The following is a 20,416-nucleotide window of genomic DNA, read 5'->3' on the forward strand; positions in this document are numbered from 1 at the left end:
CCATCTATACTGGCCAGCAAACCTGCATCAGGGTGAGGGTGAGAGGAAGGAAAATTTATAGACTGCACCCCTATGAAAAAAGACTGTGGTTTAGAGGAATTCTGGCTGGGTCATTCCCACTTGGTGTGGCTCCTCTCCACAAATACACTCCACTTGACAGCTGAAACGTAGCCATCCAGGGACGTACACCCTTGAATTTTTGGTCACAACGCCACAAACATTTATGTATTGTCCACACTAGAACTTACAACTATAGGAGCTAACACATGTTAAAGCACCACTAAGATAAGGTAGGTGTGAGCTAATATCTTTTATTGCACCAGTTTCTGGTGGTGATAGAGACATGCTTTCGAGTTACACAGAGAAGAGCTCCATGTTGCTTGAAAGCTTGTCTCTTTCACCAATAGAAGCTGGTGCAATAAAAGATATTACCTCCCCCGCTTTGTCTCTCTCATATCCTGGGATCAATATAGCGATGACAATGCAAAAAGCATGATGACACCTTCCCGGGTATACATACCCTAAATGACAATCTTGTCTAAATTATGAGGGGTTGTCTACGGCAGCCAAAACAAAACAAAGAACCCACAAGTTCCAAGGGCTAATGCTACAGCCTGTAGTAATCTATCTAAGGTACTTAAATGACATCCATTGCTGTAGCATCTGAGCACTTCACAGTCTTCCCTGTATTTTCCTCCCCAAGCCACTATGAGGCCAGGAAGTGTTATTATCTCCATTGTACAGATGGGGAACTGAGGCAGAGAGAGGCTTCCCAAGGTCACACAGGAAGTCTGAGGAAGGACTTGAACCCAAGCAGAGGAGGGAATTGAGTCTGGGTTTCCCAAATCCCAGCCTAGCCCCTGGACCATCCGTTCTCACACAAAGCAAACACACATAAGAACTGGCAAGGCAACCAACTCAATAAATTCAAAGCAAACCCTCTGGAAGAGCTGACGTGTTTATTACTTTAAAGAGATTGTTAATAAAGGAACAGAACTGAGCCAACTGCACACGATCTTCAGCACCCAAGACTTCCAGAAAGAGCAGCACAGCCACAGACAGGAGCAATCATCATTGCCATATGGATGAGTCTGCCAGTTAACTAGCCCGGCCTCAAAAGCAAATAACCAAGGATTTTTCCCTGTGAGGTGTGTGACGTTGCATTCTATATGATTGTATGAACGTATGCTGATGCGTATGAATATAATGTAACTGGAATATGCTTCATGCAAAAGGTCTCTTGTAAGGTATCATTACAAAGCTTATAATCTGAGTGTGGTCATCCTCGTTGTATAAATGTATCACTCTTGTATCTGAAACTAGAAATATAAAATATAACTCTGAGGGTCTATTGTAATTATGCAAAGTGTGGGTGATTAATGGTGGTTTGGAATCTTGATGGCTCCTATTAACCAGGACAATTGTCTGTAGATGGCTCTGTTTTACTTGTGAGTCTTCCTGTATACCTGTGTGCTGGTAAGTGGGTGATGAAGTCTTACAGTGACATGTGATCATGTCACCTGAACTGGAATCCATCTTTAACCTGGTGCTTTTCCATTGAGAAGGGGAGAGGGTGGGAACCCAGAGGGACAAAGGATTCCTGCCTTATGCAAATCTATATAAGTGGGTGAAACAGAGAAAAGGGGGGAATCATCATGAGAAATCCCCTAGCTACCACCTGAGCTGGAACAAGGGCTGTACCAGGGGAAAGGATTGTGCCCTGACTAGGAAGATGTCCAGTCTGTGAAAGAAACTTATTGAAACATCTCTGAGGATGAGATTTTATCTGTATTCAGTTTTATTAGTGTATTAGACTTAGATTTGCGTGTTTTATTTTATTTTACTTGGTAATTCATTTTGTTCTGTCTGTTACTACTTGGAACCACTTAAATCCTACTTCTTGTATTTAATAAAACCACTATTTACTTATTAATTAACCCAGAGCTTGTATTAATACCTGGGGGGGGGCGGCAAACAGCTGTGCATATCTCTCTATCAGTGTTATAGAGGGCAAACAATTTATGAGTTTACCCAGGATAAGCTTCATACAGGGTAAAACTAATTTATTTGGGGTTTAGACCCCATTGGGAGTTGGGCATCTGAGTGGTAAAGACAGGAACACTTCTGTAAGTTGCTTTCAGTTAAGTCTGCAGCTTTGGGGCACGTGGTTCAGACCCTGGGTCTGTGTGGGAGCAGACTGGTGTGTCTGGCTCAACAAGACAAGGTGCTGGAGTCCCAGACTGGCAGGGAAAGCAGGGGCAGAAGTAGTCTTGGCACATCAGTTGGCAGTTCCCAAGGGGGTTTCTGTGATTCAATCCGTCACAGATGCTGAACACCCTTGATGCCAACTAACTCCAGAGAGATTTGAGGAATCTCAGCGCCTTGCAGGTGTGGAGCCTTGCAATTTTAACAACTGATTATTAAAGCCCAGGGACTTTACATTTCCCATTCCTTTATCTGACAAATGTCAATGTTAGGGGAGAAGAGACAATTATGGTCTCCTAGCCAGACCTCCTGCGTAGCACAGGCCAAAGAATCCCATCTACTGATTCCTGAATCACGCCCACAGCTTCCGGCTGAGCTAAAGCATCTCTTTCCCAGACGCCTATTCCTATCCGATTTAAGCTAGCCCTAAATAAATCACTTTTAAAAGAAATGAGTGTCCACACAGGGGCCTGCACCAGTTTACCATCACACATTTAGTTAAATTTGTGCAATGGTCTCAGGTAGACAAATCTTGGTGTGTAGTTTAGTTAGAGGAGAAATGTTTTTGTGACATTGGTTAAAGTTTGATTTAGAAAACCTTCTGTTCTTACAGGACCTTTGTATGTATTGCTTTCCTGCCTCCCCATATAGAGATATTGTCTAGCCAGAAAAGATTTATACACGCAGGCTGTACATCACACCAGGACTACTTGAAACCAAGAAAAATTGCAGCGAAGAGAGCAAAAAGGCCGATTAGTTTAAGCAAATTGAAACAGAAGTTTGGAGGCTCCTCTACAACTCGTGTTCTCGTGGGCTTCACTGTCCGCTCCCACTGGGTCAGAATGGCATTTCTGGCTCCATCCCACTTCCCCGGCCCAGTCAGGCGGTATTGGTATGCTGTGCATGGACCAAAGAAAACTTTCATGGCCAGGATTGGATCTTTGAAGAGCAGAGCCAGCACACTGGGTTTTGTGCCGATCAAGGAGGCAAGTTCGTCAATATACACGAGGCAATCAGTTTTCAGGATCTCATCATAGGACAAACCGAACCTTAATGAATCAGAAAAGAAGGGGGAGGGATGTCATTCTGATCAATAGGTAAAACAGAGGAGATGCCATTGAAATTCAGTCCCGTTTGCAGTTATTCTGCTTGATCATCAGTGGGTTTCTTTGAATAGATATTCCAAACTTCCTGTATAATTATATAGCCGCTAGCTAAAAGATGGACTTCAAACACACTAGATATAGTAGACTAATTGAATCCACATCTGGATTTTAGACACCCCTATAAAGAGAAAGGGAACAGCTGCCAAATTTGGAACTGCATGCTGATACCTCCCAGAGTTCAGGGGTTTTTAAATCTGTCTCAAAGTCTTTTGCATTAGGTGACATGGCTTACCAGCGAATTTTGTTTTTCTTCGTCTCGTTGATCTCTTCCACCATGGTGCTCACTGGAGGCAGCTGACACAAGCCTAGAAACCAGAAAAGGGATTGTTGTCATGAAGTGGTGGACCTGTTCAACTTCAGGTGGGATTTTAAACCAATTTAGTTACACTGGTGAAAAGGCTGGTGTGGACACTCTTATTTCAGCTTAAACCAGGCTTATTTCAATTTAGCTTACTTCAGTTAGGAGCAGATTTAAACGAAGCTGAAATAAGCCACGGAAATAAGAGCATCCACACAGGTGTTTATGCCCATTTAGCTAAACTGGTGCCAATTTGTGTGTAGACAAGGCCTGAGTCATTTGGAGCTTGTTCTTGGATTGGAAACCCTGGCTCCTGGTCCCCGAAGGAGAGAGAACTCATGGCTTGTCAGTTGGACAAGTGGCCTAATTGTTCTAATGAATCATCTCAAATCACACCCACTCTTACACCTTGTCTAGACTAGGATTTAAAGAGGTGCTCTCTAACCTTCTGGGAGAAAGCTGAAGCCAGACAAATTCCAATTAGATATAAGGCAATATTTTAGCACTGAGGGTGAGTAACCATTGGAACAAACAAAAGGGAAATGGTGGATTCTTTATTTCTTGATGTCTTCAGATCAAGACTGGATGCCCTTCTGGAAGAGATGCTTTAGCCAAACACATGTTATTGAACTCAATATGGGGGTGGGGTTGAAATTTAAGGCCTGTGCTATACAGGAGGTTGGACTGGCTCATCTAACATCTCTTCTGGACTTAAACTCTTTGAATCTATGAACATGCTTGAGAAGTCTACTGTTCAAATCTACACTGATTGGTCTACAAGAACTAAACTGGCTGAAGCTTAGTTTCCCCCTAGCCCAGTGGCTCTCAACTTTTCCAGACTATTGTACCCTTTTCAGGAAGTTCATACCCCCCAAATTTCACCTCACTTAAAAACTACTTGCTGACAAAATCAAACATAAAAACACAAAAGTGTCACAGCATCCTATTACTGAAAAATTGCTCACTTTCTCATTTTGATCATATAATTATAAAATAAATTGACTGGAATATAAATATTGTACTTACACTTCAGTGTGTTTTTCACTTGTGAGCCTTGTCTGACATCCTAGCCCCAAGTGGCAGGGCTGATGCCCAAGCCCCAGGTGGTGAGACTGATGCATGTAACTGAGCTTCATGGAGCCCTTTGTGGCATGGGGCCCTGAGCAACTGCCTTGCTTGCCACCTCCTAATGCTGGCCCTGCACCTGCAATCCCCCCAAACCTGTCCTATAACCCCCCTAAAGGTTGCACCCCCCGGGTTGAGAAACACTGATTTAGATGAGTTGAGTACCCCCTGGAAGATCTGTGAACCTCTGCTTGAGAACCATTGCCATAGACTACCGGTATCACCAGGGCTTTGTCTGCACCAGACTTCTCAAACATGTTAGTTGGAACGTGTTAGCTAGTGCCTTCTAACAACCTCCTCTAGTCTAGTCTAGCCACTGCTTTGGAGACTCTTTCCCTGATGACTGGGATTTGAATCCTCATCTGTAGGAACCAGGGACCAGAACATGATTTCAGTCACACAGTGTGATTTTGGAGTAACCCTGTTAATGTCCATGGCATTTACTCTGAAATTACACTGGTATAATTGAGATCAGGAGCTTCCCCAAAGGAGCAACACTGGCATGGAACGAGTGGATGTGAGATCAAAATCAGGCCCCAGGTTGTCCTGAGTGTAACACTGTTCTCTCTGGTGCTGAGAAACTGCCTCCCTCCAAGAGACAAGGACGAACCAGCTGCTGGATTCTGCCTGGTCTTAGTGCAGCAGTGGGGAATCCTGTTTATTACCAGCTCTGCCTGGTAATGCAAAAGCTATTCCATTTTTCCTGCCCCTAAAGGGAGATAGCTGCCTATCAGTGGGTCAGGAATTGCCTTTAAGGCCCAGAACTGTGGTGAGGGCTATGATGAGCTGCACAAACCCAGGGGGAGCTCTCGGGAGCATTGCGCCTCAAGGGGACAACAATGCCTCCTGAAACTCTACAGTGAGTGTGGCCTCTGCACCATCCACAAGGAACTGATGTGAGTGCTCGTGTCATGGCTTCCCAATTGTTACAAACACAGGGCCCCTCTTTTCTCGCCACTGAATACAAATAAACTCCCCTCTTCTTCAAGGGGAGTTACCTGTATCCTAGAGGAAAAAACAAGGCTTCGAAATTCTGTTCAGACAGATCCAGCTCAATATTTCCAAGATGGTTCTTGGAGTATTTCGCTTGTTCATGTAGTAAGGATGTCACTGGGTTGTAAAATGTTCTGTAAGACGGTAAAGTGCGGAGCAACCCAATTTAGATACCAGTCTATGAGCACCACCTTTCCTAGTCCTGGATGAATCCCTTTGTGGTCTGCGTCGCGGTGGGGCGACATACCAACTCGCTCACCACCTGTGTCTGAAACACTGCCTTTTTCTTTGAGGAAGTGCTCACGTCATACTAACCTTCCTGCTCCACCTACCGTTAAAGACTCGTGTGACCCAGCGAGCTTGAATTTCTACAACTGGCATGACTGCACCAAATGGCTTGATGAGGCCAACGACGGCCAGGGTTGGCTTCTCCAGATGAGGTGGGAAGATATATTTGTACAGGGATGCCTGCTTCTTTTCGACTTTGACAACAGATTCCTCAAGGAAAGGGAAGGAGAACTTGTATCCTGTGGCAAAGACGATGACGTCAACAGGCTCCTCCGTGGGGCTATTTTGAAACACGACTGAGTTTTCCTTGATCTCCTTCAGACTCGGTTTTATGGTGATTTTCCCAGTGATGATACAGCCTGGAAGGTCATCATTCAGCACAGGCTCCCGTATCACATCTCTGCATTGAAACAAACAGAAACACAATCAGAATGCTGGGGCAGCCAAGGCAACCCCATGTGCTTCAGCAAAGAGCTGGAGAATGAACTCTGACCTGGAAGACTCAGAAATGGGAAAGCAGGGTCCCGTTTCCCACCCAACTCCAAACGAGGCTCCAGGGTCTTGAAGTCTTTAATTAAAGTCACCCCTCCTGCAACCTGCTTTATTCACACAAACATCACTGCCACCTCCCCTGGGTTCTGGTCAATTCACGCACAGTACTTTTACAGAGTCACTTTTCAGAGCAGAAACACACTTCAAAAACTGTCTGACTCTTTATGAGTCTCTACATAATGAAAGCTTAGTGGGTAGGACTAGCTCCTGGCCACAGGAGTGGCAGAAGGTCCCTAAAAGTGGGGGCCATTGGTGCCTGAACCATGGCCTGGCCCCCTGCGCCGCCCCTTCCTCCTCCCATGAGACCCCGCTCCTGTGTGCTGCCCCTTCCCCCCCCCAAAGCTCCCTATCACGTGCCACCCCTACCCCCCTGAGGTCCTGCTCCTGTGTGCCTCCCCTTCCCCCCTGAGGCCCCGCTCCCATGCCACCTCTTCCCCCAAGACCTCGCCCCCCTACTCACTTGTCTCCACCCCTCCCCCCACATCACTCTCCCTATGGCCGGTAATAAGTGGGAGGGCCATGGCTCCCCGGGCCCCCCCCATTCCAGCACTCCTGCCTGGGACTGTACAATGCTAGTGTTCCCCTCCTCTACACAGAGCAGGCCAGGAGACCCGCTTCTTCAGCTGTCCTATGAAAACCTAGCTGATCAACATCCCTAACCCTGCTTTCTGGTGTAGATTTATACATTCCTATGTTACACCTAGGGTTGCCAGGTGTCTGGTTTTCAACCAGAACCCCGGTCGAAAAGGAACCCTGATGGCTCCGGTCAGCACTGCTGACCGGGCCATTAAAAGTCTGGTTGGTGGGGCTGGCAGGCTCCCTACCTGGCTCCGCACGGCTCCTGGAAGTGGCGACATGTCCCTCAGCTCCTGGGCGGAGGCGCAGCCACGGGGGCTCCATATGCTGTCCCTGCCCTTCCCCAAGCACAGGCTCTGCAGCTCTCATTGGCTGAGAAATGTGGCCAATGGGCGCTGTGGGGGTGGCATTTGTGTGTGGAGGCAGTGTGCACTGCACAGAGCTGCCTGGCCCCTCTACCTAGGAGCCGAGGGACATGTCGCCGCTTCCGGGGAGCCCCCCGAGGTCAGCACCACCCAGAGTCCACTCCCCACACCCACTCCTGCACCCCCACTCCCTGCCCCAGCCCAGGGTCCCCTCCCCAAACCTGCCCCATCCCCTCTCCTGCATCCCAACCCCGTGCCCCAGCTTGGAGCCCCTCCTGCACCCAAACTCCCTCCTGGAACCTGCACCCCCCCTGCATCCCCTACCCCAGCCAGGAGCCCCCTCCCACACCCTGAACCTCTCATTTCTGGCCCCACACCAGAGCCCTCATCCCCCTTCCGCACCCCAACCCCCTTCCCCAGCCTGGTGAAAATAAGCAAGTGAATGAGGGTGGGGGAGAGTGAGCGATGGGGGGGGGGGAAATGGAGTGAGCGGAGGCAGGGCCTTGGAGAAGGGGCGGGGCAGAGGCAGGGCCTCAGGGAAGGGGCAGGGCAGGGGTGTTTGGTTTTGTGTGATCAGAAAGTTGGTAACCCTAGTTAAACCCTCGACATGTGGGTTTGCATTGCTCCTCTAACACATTGTACGTCATTAGCTAGGTGCACTTTCCTCTTCCTTCTCTAACTCAGTAACCAATATACCACCACATGGAACAGAAACGCAGGATATACCTGTCCTTAGGTATCAGGCCGTAGTTTGCATGGTCAAACCACTGACTCGTCCTGTGCGCAACCAGCCACGTTGTAATGGGCCCAGGGAGGGAATTCCGGATCACATTCATGAAACGAGTTAGGAAGACCATGTCCCATGGGTAACCATTGTCAAACACCCGACTGATCACCCACGCACCTCGGCCAGTGCTGATCATCACCTAGAAGACAACAGAGCAGCAAAGCTTTGGAGGGTGAATTGCTTTCCTTGCATTTATGAAACTAATCCCAGACAAGGATCGTCCCCTGACTTTACCCAGCTAGCCAATGAGCAAAGACTTCGAGGTCTCTCAGAATTGTGAGAGGGAGGTGTAGGGGTAGGACAAAGCCACCTTTGACTCCTCAGTCCAACTGCTGCAACCTCGGAGACCACAATGCCATAAAGACACTGTTGGGTTATGTTAAAGGACTAGACTGTTGGGTCTGGTAGCACTTTTCTTTGCCTTATGGGTCTCTGAAAAAGCAATATTCCCATTCTGTGGAAATAACCTCTAGAACAGTGGTCCCCAAATTTGAGGGTTACCCCCATCCGCACCCCCCTGGGTCCGGGAGCAAGCCTGCAGCTCAGGGGTGGGGGACGTGGACAGGGGTAAGAGGGTTGAGGGTAGGGCTGCAGCTGGGGATGGGTCTGGGGCCGGGAGCAGGGCCAGAGCAGAGGCCAGGGACTGAAGCTGGGGGCTGAGCTGCAGTTGGGCTGCGGTGGGGGCAGGGCTAGAAGCCCAGGATGCAGCTGCGGGCGGGACCGGAGCAGAGCTGGGGGTGGGGACGGGCTGGGTAGCACTTCCTCCCCACCCACTGTGGGGGCTGGTCCAGGCCCTGCCATGCCCCCCCAAGGTTCCGCCGCACCCCCACAGTTTGAGGACCTCTGCTCTAGAATCAGGTTCTCAGCTCCTTTCTCCTGACAGTTCGCTCTGTGTGGCTTCTAAATGGCTTCATTGCTGCCCATCGCTGCATATAACAAAAATTAACATCACCCTTCCTGCAGGTTTGAAAGGAGCTGGAAGAACTGTACCTTTTTAGCTACACGACTGGCCTCAATGGCGATATCCACTCCAGAATTCCCCATGCCAATCACAAGGACTTTCTTCCCCTCAAACACATCTGGATGCTTGTAATAGCGGCTGTGAAAGTACTCGCCTTGAAATGTCTCTATCCCTGTGAGGAAGAGGGGAAGGGTATCTGGCAAATATCACTTAAATAATAGTCAATTATAATTCCAGGCCATATCCCGGAGTCCATTGGTGTTAATGGGAGGTGTGTTTTGGTAGTGAGGACAGAAAAAAAATCACCTCACGATTTGTCTTGTTGCTATTATATTTTTCAGGGGATAAATGGTCCTTGTAACCTTAATCTTTGCCCTTTCTTGGAGACTTGCTCCTGAAGAGGGGAGGGGACCTAATTCCTAAGGCCCAGTCAGAGAAATGGAGTGACTTCTTTAGGGATACGGTAGATTCTCCCATACTTGGAATCTTCCTATGCAGACTGGACACCTTTCTAAAAGGGAGGTTCTAGTTCCAATTCAAGTGATGGGCTGGTGCAGACAGTGTCTGGGAGAGGTTCCATGGCCTGTATGATGCAGGAGGTCAGACTACATGACCCTTTTGGCCTTGAACTCAATGAAAAGTGATAGACAGGCTCTCCCCTCCTTGCCCTGCAGACACGGTCGTCAGCAGAGCCAAGGAGGAGAAAGCAGATAGAACTGTCCTCACCCCGCTCCTCCTCCTCCCACAGAAACCAGAACTAGGAGAATCACCAAGAGTCATGGTGGAGTCTCCATCACTGGCAGTCTTTAAATCAAGAGTGGATGTTTCCCTAGGAATTATGTTGGGGAAGTTTTCTGGCTGGTGCTATACAGGAGGTCAGGCTAAATGATCAAAATGGACCCTTCTGATCAGGGAATCTATGACTGGAGCAGGGGAGAGAAGGAACTACCACCTCCTGATCCCTCAGCCCCCAGCAATGAGTAAAGCAAACAGGATTGGGCCCCGAATATTTTAAAGTGATTTGTATGGTTCTGAGTGTGTGTGTGTGTGTGTGTGTGTAAGTGTAACTAACAGTGCTGGGGTTACTATACCTTTAAAAAAGTGCTACAATAGAGACCTGACAGCACTACAGTATTCTAGACAATCACACTAGACCTACTGTAGAACTATGCTTGTAAGGGCAACTGGTTCAGAAATAAATAAGACATTCTAACCCATGGCCAGCAATGATTTGGTGACGGGACCCTAGTCCCACTGCAACCCCTTTAGGAATATACCACTGGAAACTTTGTTGTCCATTCCTTCCCCTCCAAAGTGAGCTCTGTGGTTAGAAAATCTGAGATAATGTAACTGCAGCCAATGTTTAAAAACTCTGATGGTAGCACAGAGCAACAGCCAGTTCCTCCTGGTGGTCCAGAGAGACGGCTGTGTTTAAAACACCAATTGGGAGAGCCCAGGTTATTTAAAAAAAAAACAACAACCAAAAAAACAGCAAAACCTGCTGTGATCCTTTCCTCCTCATTCTTGAGAAGCACTTGACAAAATTAAATGGTGGTGAAAGATTAGGGAAAGGCCTACAACTTCTGTCTGGGAATTATGGGCCAAATTCAAATGCTGCTGTAATCAGGTGCAACTCCACAGAAGCTTTGTCTACTTTCACCACAGATAAATTTGGCCCAGTGCTTTTTTTGTTGCCCTAACCCACACCAATAACACGCTTTCTAACTTGTTAGTGCAGCCAGCTTCTCTGAATAGCCTTCTCAAGAGAAATAATCTTGTCCCTTGGAAGCATGCCTATCAATTAGCCAGACCTGAAAAAGGGACAGCTGGAAAACGAAAGCTTTTCCCTAATTACGCATGTCAATATGACGGCAGTCGCCAGATCCAGGAAATTAGAACATGGAAACAAAAATGTTTCCATCTGTGGATTTGTTAGTCTTCTCGCCAAACACAGAAATGCTTAATAGTAAACACAAGACATCCTGTACCAGGAAAAGACTCCAGCGGCAGGGATGGATCAGAGAGATAGCCAATGCAAACCATAACAGCATCAAAGACAGATGACTCCTGCTTCCCATTAGACTCCGTGACAATAGCCCACTGGCCAGTGGCAGAGAAATCTGGGCATTTCCTTACACTGATGACTGTGGTCTGAAACATTGAACCAAACAAATATCGTCCATCAGCATGAGATCTGAGTGTAACAAATATAAGTAGAGAAAACAGTCTATGACAATGTGTGTTTGGGAAAATTTGCTGGACCATTTTCCAGATGGGAGGGGGACAGACCTGACTTTGGCCTGGGGGAAGATTTATTTAAACCGTGAGTAGAGCTGGTCAAAATTTGCCACTTTCGCAAAACCAGAATTGTCCATGAGAAAGTTTCCATTTTGCAGAAAAAAATTGATTTTCTGTTGGGAAAATTTTTATGACAGCCTCCTGGCTGCCCGCCTGGAATGCTCTTATCAATTTAACCTTTTGACAGTAAAAGAGACAAGCTTTCCTGGAGGGCTGCGGAGGCAGAGTCCAGGCGCTTTGCCTCCCTGCTTCTCCCCCACCCCGCAGTTCTGGGAGCCAGAGATGGAGGCTGAGTGGCTGGGTTCTTTTACATGCCCAGGGGAGGTGTCTTGTTAATGTCAAGTGAAATTGACAAGAGTCTTCCAGATGGTCAGCTGGGAAGCTGCAAAGTTTTCAGTTCTGAAATTGATTTTTTTCTTGAAAACTCTTCCTGCAACATAACAACAATAAAAAATTGCATTTCTGACATTTTGTCCCAGTTTGGGACTTCCCCCTCCCCAAAGTCATCACATTTTTTGTGAGGAGGGGCTTCCATTTTTCAGCCAACTCTGATTGTAAGTTCCTTGGGGCAGGGACTGTCTTTTTGTTGTATGTTTGTATAGCGCCTATCACAGCAGGGCCCTGGACCACATTTTCAAGGGTATTTAGGCACCTGAGGATGCAGATTGGCACCTAGTGGGGTTTTCAGAAGTGCCTAACTCCTGTTGATTTCAGTGGGAGTTAGGTACCATGATGCTTTAGAAAAATCCCATTAGATGCCTCTGCATCTTTAGGCACCTAAATACCTTTAGAAATCTGGCCTCTGGTCTGGGTGGGGCTCATAGGCACCACAATACAAATTATACATATTAAATAGCCTGCCTCGGAGAGGTGTATGATTCCTATGATCCTTGTCTGACACCACCCAAGCTCAGCACTTTCAGTGCCAAAAGCATGAGCCTAGACTGCTTACGTGAAGAAGTTACTCCATCAGCTGGCAGCTCTGGTAGACTGTTATCCTCTCATGTGGACCAGCCGCTACATTTTATAGCTCACCTTGAACTGGATGTGCTTCAGAAGGCCAAAATGCTTGGCATACATCCTGAGATACTCCAGGACTTGGGAGTTGGACAGAAAGACTGGAAAATCCTCAGGATACGGGAAGTCTGTGAAGGCCGACATCTCCTTGCAGGTGTTACTGACCATGGATTTGTAAAGGCTGGGCCTCCCATCTTCAACATGTTCCTATCAGCACAGTGTCACAGGGAAGAGTGAATGCATTCTGCACATGCAGCCAGGGAGAGAATATGCCTATCAACCCCTTTTTGTTCATAGCGTTTGGTTTCCACTCATGGCGGGACACAGACAAGATTAGGAATTAGAATTTGGCCCAGGCTGTTGCACTTACAACATAATTAAACTGATCTCTTTATCTGGGGCCAAATCACAGCTGATCTCTGCACAAATGTCATGGAGGGGCAACAGCAGAGCCCCTTTCCTCTGCCTTGTGCAGCTGCACAGAGGGCAGGGGGGACGTCAACACCAGCATTCCCTAAGGGCCCAGTGCAGAGGGAAGCACTAGACACCCGAGAGGGAGCACTGCCTCTGGAGCACTGCTAGATGAGTCATCTGAGGCCAGGGCCCTCTTCCCTTCCACATCAGTTAGCACTCTGGTAGGAGACCATTCTACAGCCTTTTATTATAGCTGTGTCCGTGGTGGCACTCTGCCCGCATCACCACTCCATGGGCAGAATGCCTCCTCCAGAATGCATGTTTCCGCCGTCCTACTGCCGCTGTGGCTGCAGCACCTACCACCTGAGCCTTGATGTTGGGAAGGAACGTTCCATCGTGGCACATTGACAGCAACCTTAAGGGCTGTTTCCCCTATCTCTGGGGCACAGAGGGTAAGAACATAAGAATGGCCCTACTGAGTCAGACCAAAGGTCCATCTAGCCCAGTATCCTGTCTTCCGACAGTGGCCAGTGCCAGGTGCCCCAGGGGGAATGAACAGAACAGATAATCATTTAGTGATCCATTCCCTGTCGCTCATTCCCAGCTTCTGGCAAACAGAGGCTACAGACACCATTCCTGCCCATCCTAGTTAATAGCCACTGATGGACCTATCCTCCATGAATTTATCTAGTTCTTTTTTGAACCCTGTTATGGTCTTGGCCTTCACAACATCCTCTGGCAACATCACAGGTTGACTGTGTGCTGTGTGAAGAAATACTTCTTTTTATTTGTTTTCAGCCTGCTGCCTATTAATTTCATTTGGTGATCCCTAGTTCTTGTGTTATGAGAAGCAGTAAACAGCACTTCCTTATCTACTTTTTCTACACCAGTCATGATTTTATAGATCTCAATCATCTCTCCCCTTAGTCGTCTCTTTTCCAAGCTGAAAAGTCCCAGTCTTATTAATCTCTCCTCATATGGAAGCCGTTCCATACCCCCTAATCATTTTTGTTGCCCTTTTCTGAACCTTTTCCAATTTCAATATATCTTTTTTGAGATGGGGCAACCACATCTGTATGCAGTATTCAAGATGTGGGCGTACCATGAATTTATATAGAGGCAACATGATATTTTCTGTCCTATTATCTATCCTAGGGATCGGAAACCTTTGGCACGCGGCTCGCCATGGTAAGCACCCTGGCGGGCCGGGCCAGTTTGTTTATCTGCCGCGTCCGCAGGTTCGGCTGATCGCGGCTCCTACTGGCCATGGTTTGCCGCTCCAGGCCAATGGGGGCGGCGGGAAGCAGCGCGGGCCGAGGGATGTGCTGGCCGCTGCTTCCCGCAGCCCCCATTGGCCTGGAGCGGCGAACCATGGCCAGTAGGAGCCGCGATCAGCCGAGCCTGCGGACGTGGCAGGTAAACAAACCAGCCCGGCCCGCCAGGATGCTTACCCTGGTGAGCTGCGTGCCAAAGACTGCCGATCCCTGATCTATCCCTTTCTTAATGATTCCCAGCATTCTGTTTGCTTTTTTGACTGCCGCTGCACATTGAGTGGATGTTTTCAGAGAACTATCCACAATGACTCCAAGCTCTCTTTCTTGAGTGGTAACCGCTAATTTAGACTCCATCATTTTATATGTATAGTTGCGATTATGCTTTCCAATGTGCATCACTTTGCATTTATCAACATTAAATTTCATCTGCCATTTTGTTGCCCAGTCACCCAGTTTTGAGAAATCCTTTTGTAGCTCTTCGCAGTCTGCCTGGGTCTTAACTATCTTTAGTAATTTTGTATCATCTGCAAGTTTTGCCACCTCACTCTTTACCCCTTTTTCTAGATCATTTATGAATATGTTGAATAGGACTGGTCCCAGAACAGACCCCTGGGGGACACCACTAGTTATCCCTCTCTATTCTGAAAACTGACCATTTATACCTACCCTTTGTTTCCTATCTTTTAACCAGTTACCAATTCATGAAAGCACCTTCCCTCTTATCCCATGGCAGCTTACTTTGCATAAGAGCCTTTGGTGAGGGACTTTGTCAAAGATTTTCTGAAAATCTAAGTACACTATATCCACTGAATCCCCTTGGTACACATGCTTCTTGACCCCTTCAAAGAATTCTAGTCCAGGGTATTTCTACACTGCAATTAAAAACCCCATGGCTCGCCCGTGCCAGCTGATTCAGGCTTGTGGGGCTCTGGCTAAGGGGATGTGTAGACCTTTGAGCTCAAGATCGGGCTCAGGGGCCCCATGAGAGGGGAGGGTCCCAGAGCGTGGGCTTCAGCCCGAGCCTGAATGTCTACACTGCAATCAAACAGCCCCTTAGCCTGAGCCCCATGAGCCCGAGTCAGCTGACAGTGGCCAGCCACCAGTGTGTAACTGCAGTGTAGACACATCCTGAGGGAACATTTGAGCATGTTCCACATAATCAAGTCCCTGAGACTATGGGCGGGAGGACACGGACGATGACATCTGTGACTCCCGTCCTTCCCACCTTCCTTTTCTTGTCCCTATGGGCCTTCAAGGGGGTGGCTTCACCAGACACAGGGGTGTCTGAAGTGTTTTCTGCATTCCCTGCGAATTAAAGCACTGATTTTCCCCTTCTCACACAGGGACAGTGTGAAAGACAGTGGACTCAAACACTGGGAAATTTGTTGCTGATGTTTTCACTTAGGCTTGCACAGCTGAATGCTGTTGCATTGCGTGGCACTTTGTCACACCGGCTGCTCAGGCCAATTACTAGGCAGTTCTTAAGACATTTTGCCAACTCCAGTCATTTTTTAGGAAGAACTTCCAGGAGGGGGAGTGGATTAGAAGAACAAACATGGGACGAGGGAGTCAGGGCTCTTAAAATTGTATTCCTCAGCTGCCAAAAATTTACTGGTGTGACCTTGGGCACATTTTAACTTCTCTGTGCCTCAGTTTCTCCACCATCAAGTGGGGTTAATAATACAGTGGATGCCGGTTATTAGCAAGCTTGATAAAGACAACTTGTGATTATTAGCAACATTTTCCCTCAGAACCGATCCCATCCCCTTCACTTTAATGTTAACGACTTTCAGATATTAGCAACGGGCTTGTTGCTTATTGACAATTCTTTTGGAAGAGACGTTCCCCTTGTAATGAATTTGCTGGCTTTGAGTCTGCAACCCAGACAGCTGGTTGGGAGATACCGTGCAGCCCCATGGGCCACCAAGGATCCCCACCGTCCATGGAAAACCCTGGCTGCAGGCAGATTTGTGGGCTGCAGCCAGGGAAGGAAGCACTGGGACCTGCTGAGTCCAAGTCCCCGATGCCAGGGCAGGGTGCAGGGCAAAGAGAGCAGGAGGAAGTACTGTGCAGCCCCACCAGTCCCCAGCACCCCCACCCTTGCGGAAAGCCCCAGCCTCTGCTGTCACAGCTTGCATGGGACTTTTGCCATTATTCAAAAGTTGCCAGTAAACTGCTTTTTGCTGTGAAATGAGTAGTTGCTAATGATCAACATCCACTGTGGCTGTCTAACTCAAAGGGGCTTCTGAGGATTAATTAGTTACCAGTATGGCCGGTTGAAGATGCTAAGTATCATTGTACAATAAGGATAGACTGGGATGCAGAGACTTAGGACCTACTTAATGTAACCCCCTTCCCCTGCCCCCGTTACAGTGCTGGGAATATGTCCCTGTATGTTTATGATTTCCATTTGATTCTATGAACTCCATTTTCTACTCTAACCCTCAGTGTGGAATAAAACTTGTTTTGTGGCACAATACAGACCATGTCTGAAATTGGGACAATGGCCCACTGCCAGCAGCCCCCCAGGGGAGAAAGAGGGAATGGAAAAGCCCCAGCATGAGAAGAGAAGCAGGAAGAGGTGTCAGGCCCTGCTTTTAAAAGAGACAAGCTCCCTAACAAGAAGGCAAGAGCTCATTGCTAGATGCAGAAAACTGAGCAGGAGGAGGGGCAGGCTGGAGGGCTCTATCCCCTGAAGGTTGCTGATCAAACCCCAAAGAGAGTGCTGAGGTCGCCAAGGGAGGGTATTATATTCAGGTGTTTCTTGTTTTCCCATAGATCTGTATCTCATATGTGTTCGAAGGGTATGTCTACACTAGGGCAGGGAGCGTAATCCCCATACCCATGCTAGCTCAGATTGAGCTAGCACATGAATTACAACAATCTAGCCATGTTGGCAGAAGTGGGGACAGGGGCTAGCCACCCCGAGTATGATCCCATCCACGACCCTAGGTATATACTTGGGTGACTAGCCCAGCTCACGCACCACCTCTCCATTGCTATTTTTAGTACGCCAGCTCTCCCAGAGCAAGGGCAGGTATGTCTGCCCAAGCTGGAAATAACAGTTCCAGCTCCAGTGTAGAGATACCCTGAGAGTAAAGTGTGTGTGCTTAAGGTGTTCCTTCGCAAGGGCTAAATTCCTCACTTTATCTGTCACATGTCCCCAAAGGGTTAAACTCGAGTGCCCATGCGGGCGGAACTCTGGGGAGAGTGTGCATAAGCTACGTGAGGGGGGCCAGCACTGGTCTTGGGGCCTAGGGCAGCATGGAGGGTGCTAGCCAGAGAGTTTGCATCCTGGCACTGTGTCTGAATGCTGCTCAAACCTAGGGGGCTAGGGAGCATGCGGGATCCAAAGGTTGCATCCAATACAGAGGCCTGGTGACTGCCACGCCCCAGTGTCTGAACAGGACACTGCCATTCTTTGAACAAACAAGTTCTGTTTAAGGCTGCTGTTGAGCTGGATTGACTTCATTTTTTGGTTAATGAATAGTCTCTTCTGGTTACTGGCCTGGGACGCACAGGTGTAGCTCACTCCACAGGCAACGAACCCCCTCACTTACTGTGAATCTCCAGAGACCCCCGATGTCATCACTCCTCTCAAAGCAGGTGGGCTCCAGCCCCTCATCCAGGCAGCACTTGATGGAGGTCAGTCCACTCACGCCAGCTCCAATAATTGCAACTCTCTTCACCATGGTCTCCTTTATTGGGGGGAGATCATGCAGTCTTGCTGGTGGGTAGAATTCAGGGAACAGAGTTGGTATCACTTCAGTGAAAAGGATCAGCAATTTATATTATAAACAAAGAGGACAGCGTTATGGAGAAAGTAATTACTAGTTCGCCTCTCAGATTTAACAGGAACATCTGCCATTCCTGTTCGTTATACAAAAGGGGTTGGATGATCTTAAGTAGCAGATGCTCATGTGTGGTTAAAGAGCAACAGAATTCAGTTAGTATTTGTGATATTGGGGACTGTGCCTTTATGTGCTGAGTTTCCCAGACAGAGAGCTTGGATGGGGGCACTGTGAATCTCTTGTTATTATGCACAGCCATTTGGGACCAGAGTAAAGGTTGCCAACCCTCCAGGATTGTCCGGGAGTCTCCAGGAACTAAACATTAATCTTTAAAGATTAGGTCATGTGATGAAACCTCCAGGAACATGGCCAACCAAAATTGGCAAGAGACACAGACTAAAGTCCCTCTTGCAAGTACTAAGTGATCACTGAACATTGCAGTGATAGAGTTCTCCTCCAAAGATAGAGACATGGACCTATTAAATTGAATATTGCAACAAGAATGTGGGGTAATTAACAAACATTTAAGGCCAGAAGTGACCACCATCATGATCTAGTCTGACCTCCTGCATAAACACAGAATTTTACAATTTTATCCAATAATTCCTCTGCATTGTGCCCAATACCTTGTGGCTGAACCAGGACCTTTTTTAGAAGGACATGGAGGCTTCATTGAAAGAATTTAAATGATAAAGTGATAAAGTCTCCAGCACACAGTTTGGTAAGTTATTCCAATAGTTAATTACCCTCACTGTTAAAAATATGCAACTTATTGCCAGTTTGAATGTTTCTAGCATCAACTTCCAGCCACTGGAATGCCTTATGTCTCTCTGACAATGAGTTTTCTATTAATAAGTTCAAGTTTTAGGAGAAAACAGATTTTTTCCCTTTCACATTTTTTTGGGGTGAAAATCCAATATTTTTCATGGAAAAATTTCAACATCCATGAGGTTTGGGTTTTTTTGCTTGTTTTCATTGACTTTTTTTTTTAGGAAAAAAAGATAATTTCCCAACCAGCTCCATTGCTTCGGTTCCTACCTCCTAGCATGGAAATCTGAATGTATACTTCAGAAATACATCCTGTTTACCTGCTCTTGTTTACTGAATTAGCACTTTTTCTGCCCAGTAATTGCACCTTTTTGCATCCATCTGTATTTATTAAGGACTCTCTAAAGCCATCTGTTATGAAACAAATACACACTTCAAAACTGAACAAAGTTTGCATAAGGCACATCCTAGCTTCTATTGTCTCAAATGCTTTGAGGCTTGCTTGTCATAGAAGTTCAGCGGCACATGGAAAAAAAAATCCGCTTCCAGCTGGTCTATTAGTCAATGCAAAGTTGCAGAGGTGATTCTAAAGCAAACCAAATGCATTGCAGGAAAACTGTCCCTGGCCATTTGTACTAGTTAAACAGCTGTGCCTATTAACTGTGTCCCTATTATGTGGTGTCCACTTTACCCTCTGCATGCATAGGTTGATTTAGTTCCCTTACCTCACGTCTGTGTCTTGTTTGTTGAAGCCACGTCCCTTCACAAGTGTGTCTGGGCAGCTAGGGAAAGCGTCACTCACTGTAATTCAACTTGCACAGCACTGGAGGAATATTGGACACACAACAACAGGTTCGAGGGAGTGGGGAGTTCTCTTAATGTGGAACCGCCCTCTTTCCCTTGGCAGTTACGTAACTGATCCTTGCTGGCATTGGCAGGAGCAAAGTTCTCAGATGTGGAAGCTGTCTGATCGCTTTCCAAAACCATCAAAGCAAGGGACCTGTGCAATCTGAGCTGTGAGACTAGATGGAGACCCAGAGATAGCAAGGGCTGAGGGCTGCTTATTGCTTCAGGGTGGAAATAGCTAAATAGTTCCCCAATCTCAGCAAGACACAAGTTTGGCAAGAAGGGATGCTGACTTGCAAACTGGTTCCACAGCCTGCATTGCACTGAGGAGCTAAAGGACTTTGGGCAAGCTCCTTACTACTGGTGACACTGGGCCCTGCAAAGGAGAAGCTGGGCTTTTGTTTCCAAAAAGAAGAGAGGTTCTGATTTTCTGTTTCAGCTGAGCCTGCTCAGGGTAGGAAATGTGGGGCAGCAGTAGAAGGCCAAGGAGACTTTGTCACCTTGTACCTCCCTGATTGCAGACCAGGCCCCTGGTTTACATTACAGCACCTTTAGGGCTGCTCTAACTTACATAGGGCTGCCTATGGCCCCAAAAGGCCATCTGGGCAGCTGACAAGAGCCAGGCTACAGCAGGACTCTGGACATGTCCCTGTGTGTTTGCTACGCCATGGGTTGTAACGGGGAGCCCAGAG

The 20,416-nt window shown here is 47.5% G+C and overlaps 1 protein-coding gene across 2 annotated transcripts; it reads right to left on the reverse strand.

Annotated features, from left to right (window-relative positions):
• Nucleotides 1-2,252: 2,252 nt before the first annotated feature.
• Nucleotides 2,253-19,696, reverse strand: LOC112107382 (dimethylaniline monooxygenase [N-oxide-forming] 1-like). 2 transcript variants are annotated; one of them, XM_024201056.3, is made up of 9 exons: nt 19,604-19,696; nt 17,880-18,046; nt 12,650-12,838; nt 11,305-11,467; nt 9,346-9,488; nt 8,295-8,494; nt 6,120-6,475; nt 3,604-3,676; nt 2,253-3,254 (listed from the first exon to the last, which is right to left on the reverse strand). In XM_024201056.3, exons 2-9 carry the CDS (start codon nt 18,009-18,011, stop codon nt 2,912-2,914), a joined length of 1,599 nt encoding a protein of 532 aa, XP_024056824.2. In that variant the 5' UTR covers nt 18,012-18,046; nt 19,604-19,696; the 3' UTR covers nt 2,253-2,911. The 2 variants fall into 2 exon arrangements, with proteins under 2 accessions (XP_024056824.2, XP_026511991.1); XM_026656206.2 differs by having other exon boundaries at nt 3,163-3,254; nt 6,103-6,475.
• Between the last annotated feature and the right edge of the window lie 720 nt (nt 19,697-20,416).

This window comes from Terrapene carolina, unplaced genomic scaffold (genome assembly GCF_002925995.2).
Source record: "Terrapene carolina triunguis isolate 2854851 unplaced genomic scaffold, T_m_triunguis-2.0 Scaffold212, whole genome shotgun sequence".
Taxonomy (NCBI): Eukaryota; Metazoa; Chordata; order Testudines; family Emydidae; genus Terrapene; species Terrapene triunguis.

What these genes read in the sequence shown, in the direction of transcription:
- LOC112107382 (XM_024201056.3), bottom strand. Translation starts at nt 18,011, where the DNA reads ATGGTGAAGAGAGTTGCAATTATTGGAGCTGGCGTGAGTGGACTGACC. An exon ending in TGAAGCACATCCAGTTCAAG is followed by an intron (nt 11,468 to 12,649) that starts GTGAGCTATAAA and finishes TCAATGTTTCAG; the next exon opens with ACCACAGTCATCAGTGTAAG. An exon ending in GGCCTGATACCTAAGGACAG is followed by an intron (nt 6,476 to 8,294) that starts GTATATCCTGCG and finishes GTTTCAATGCAG; the next exon opens with AGATGTGATACGGGAGCCTG.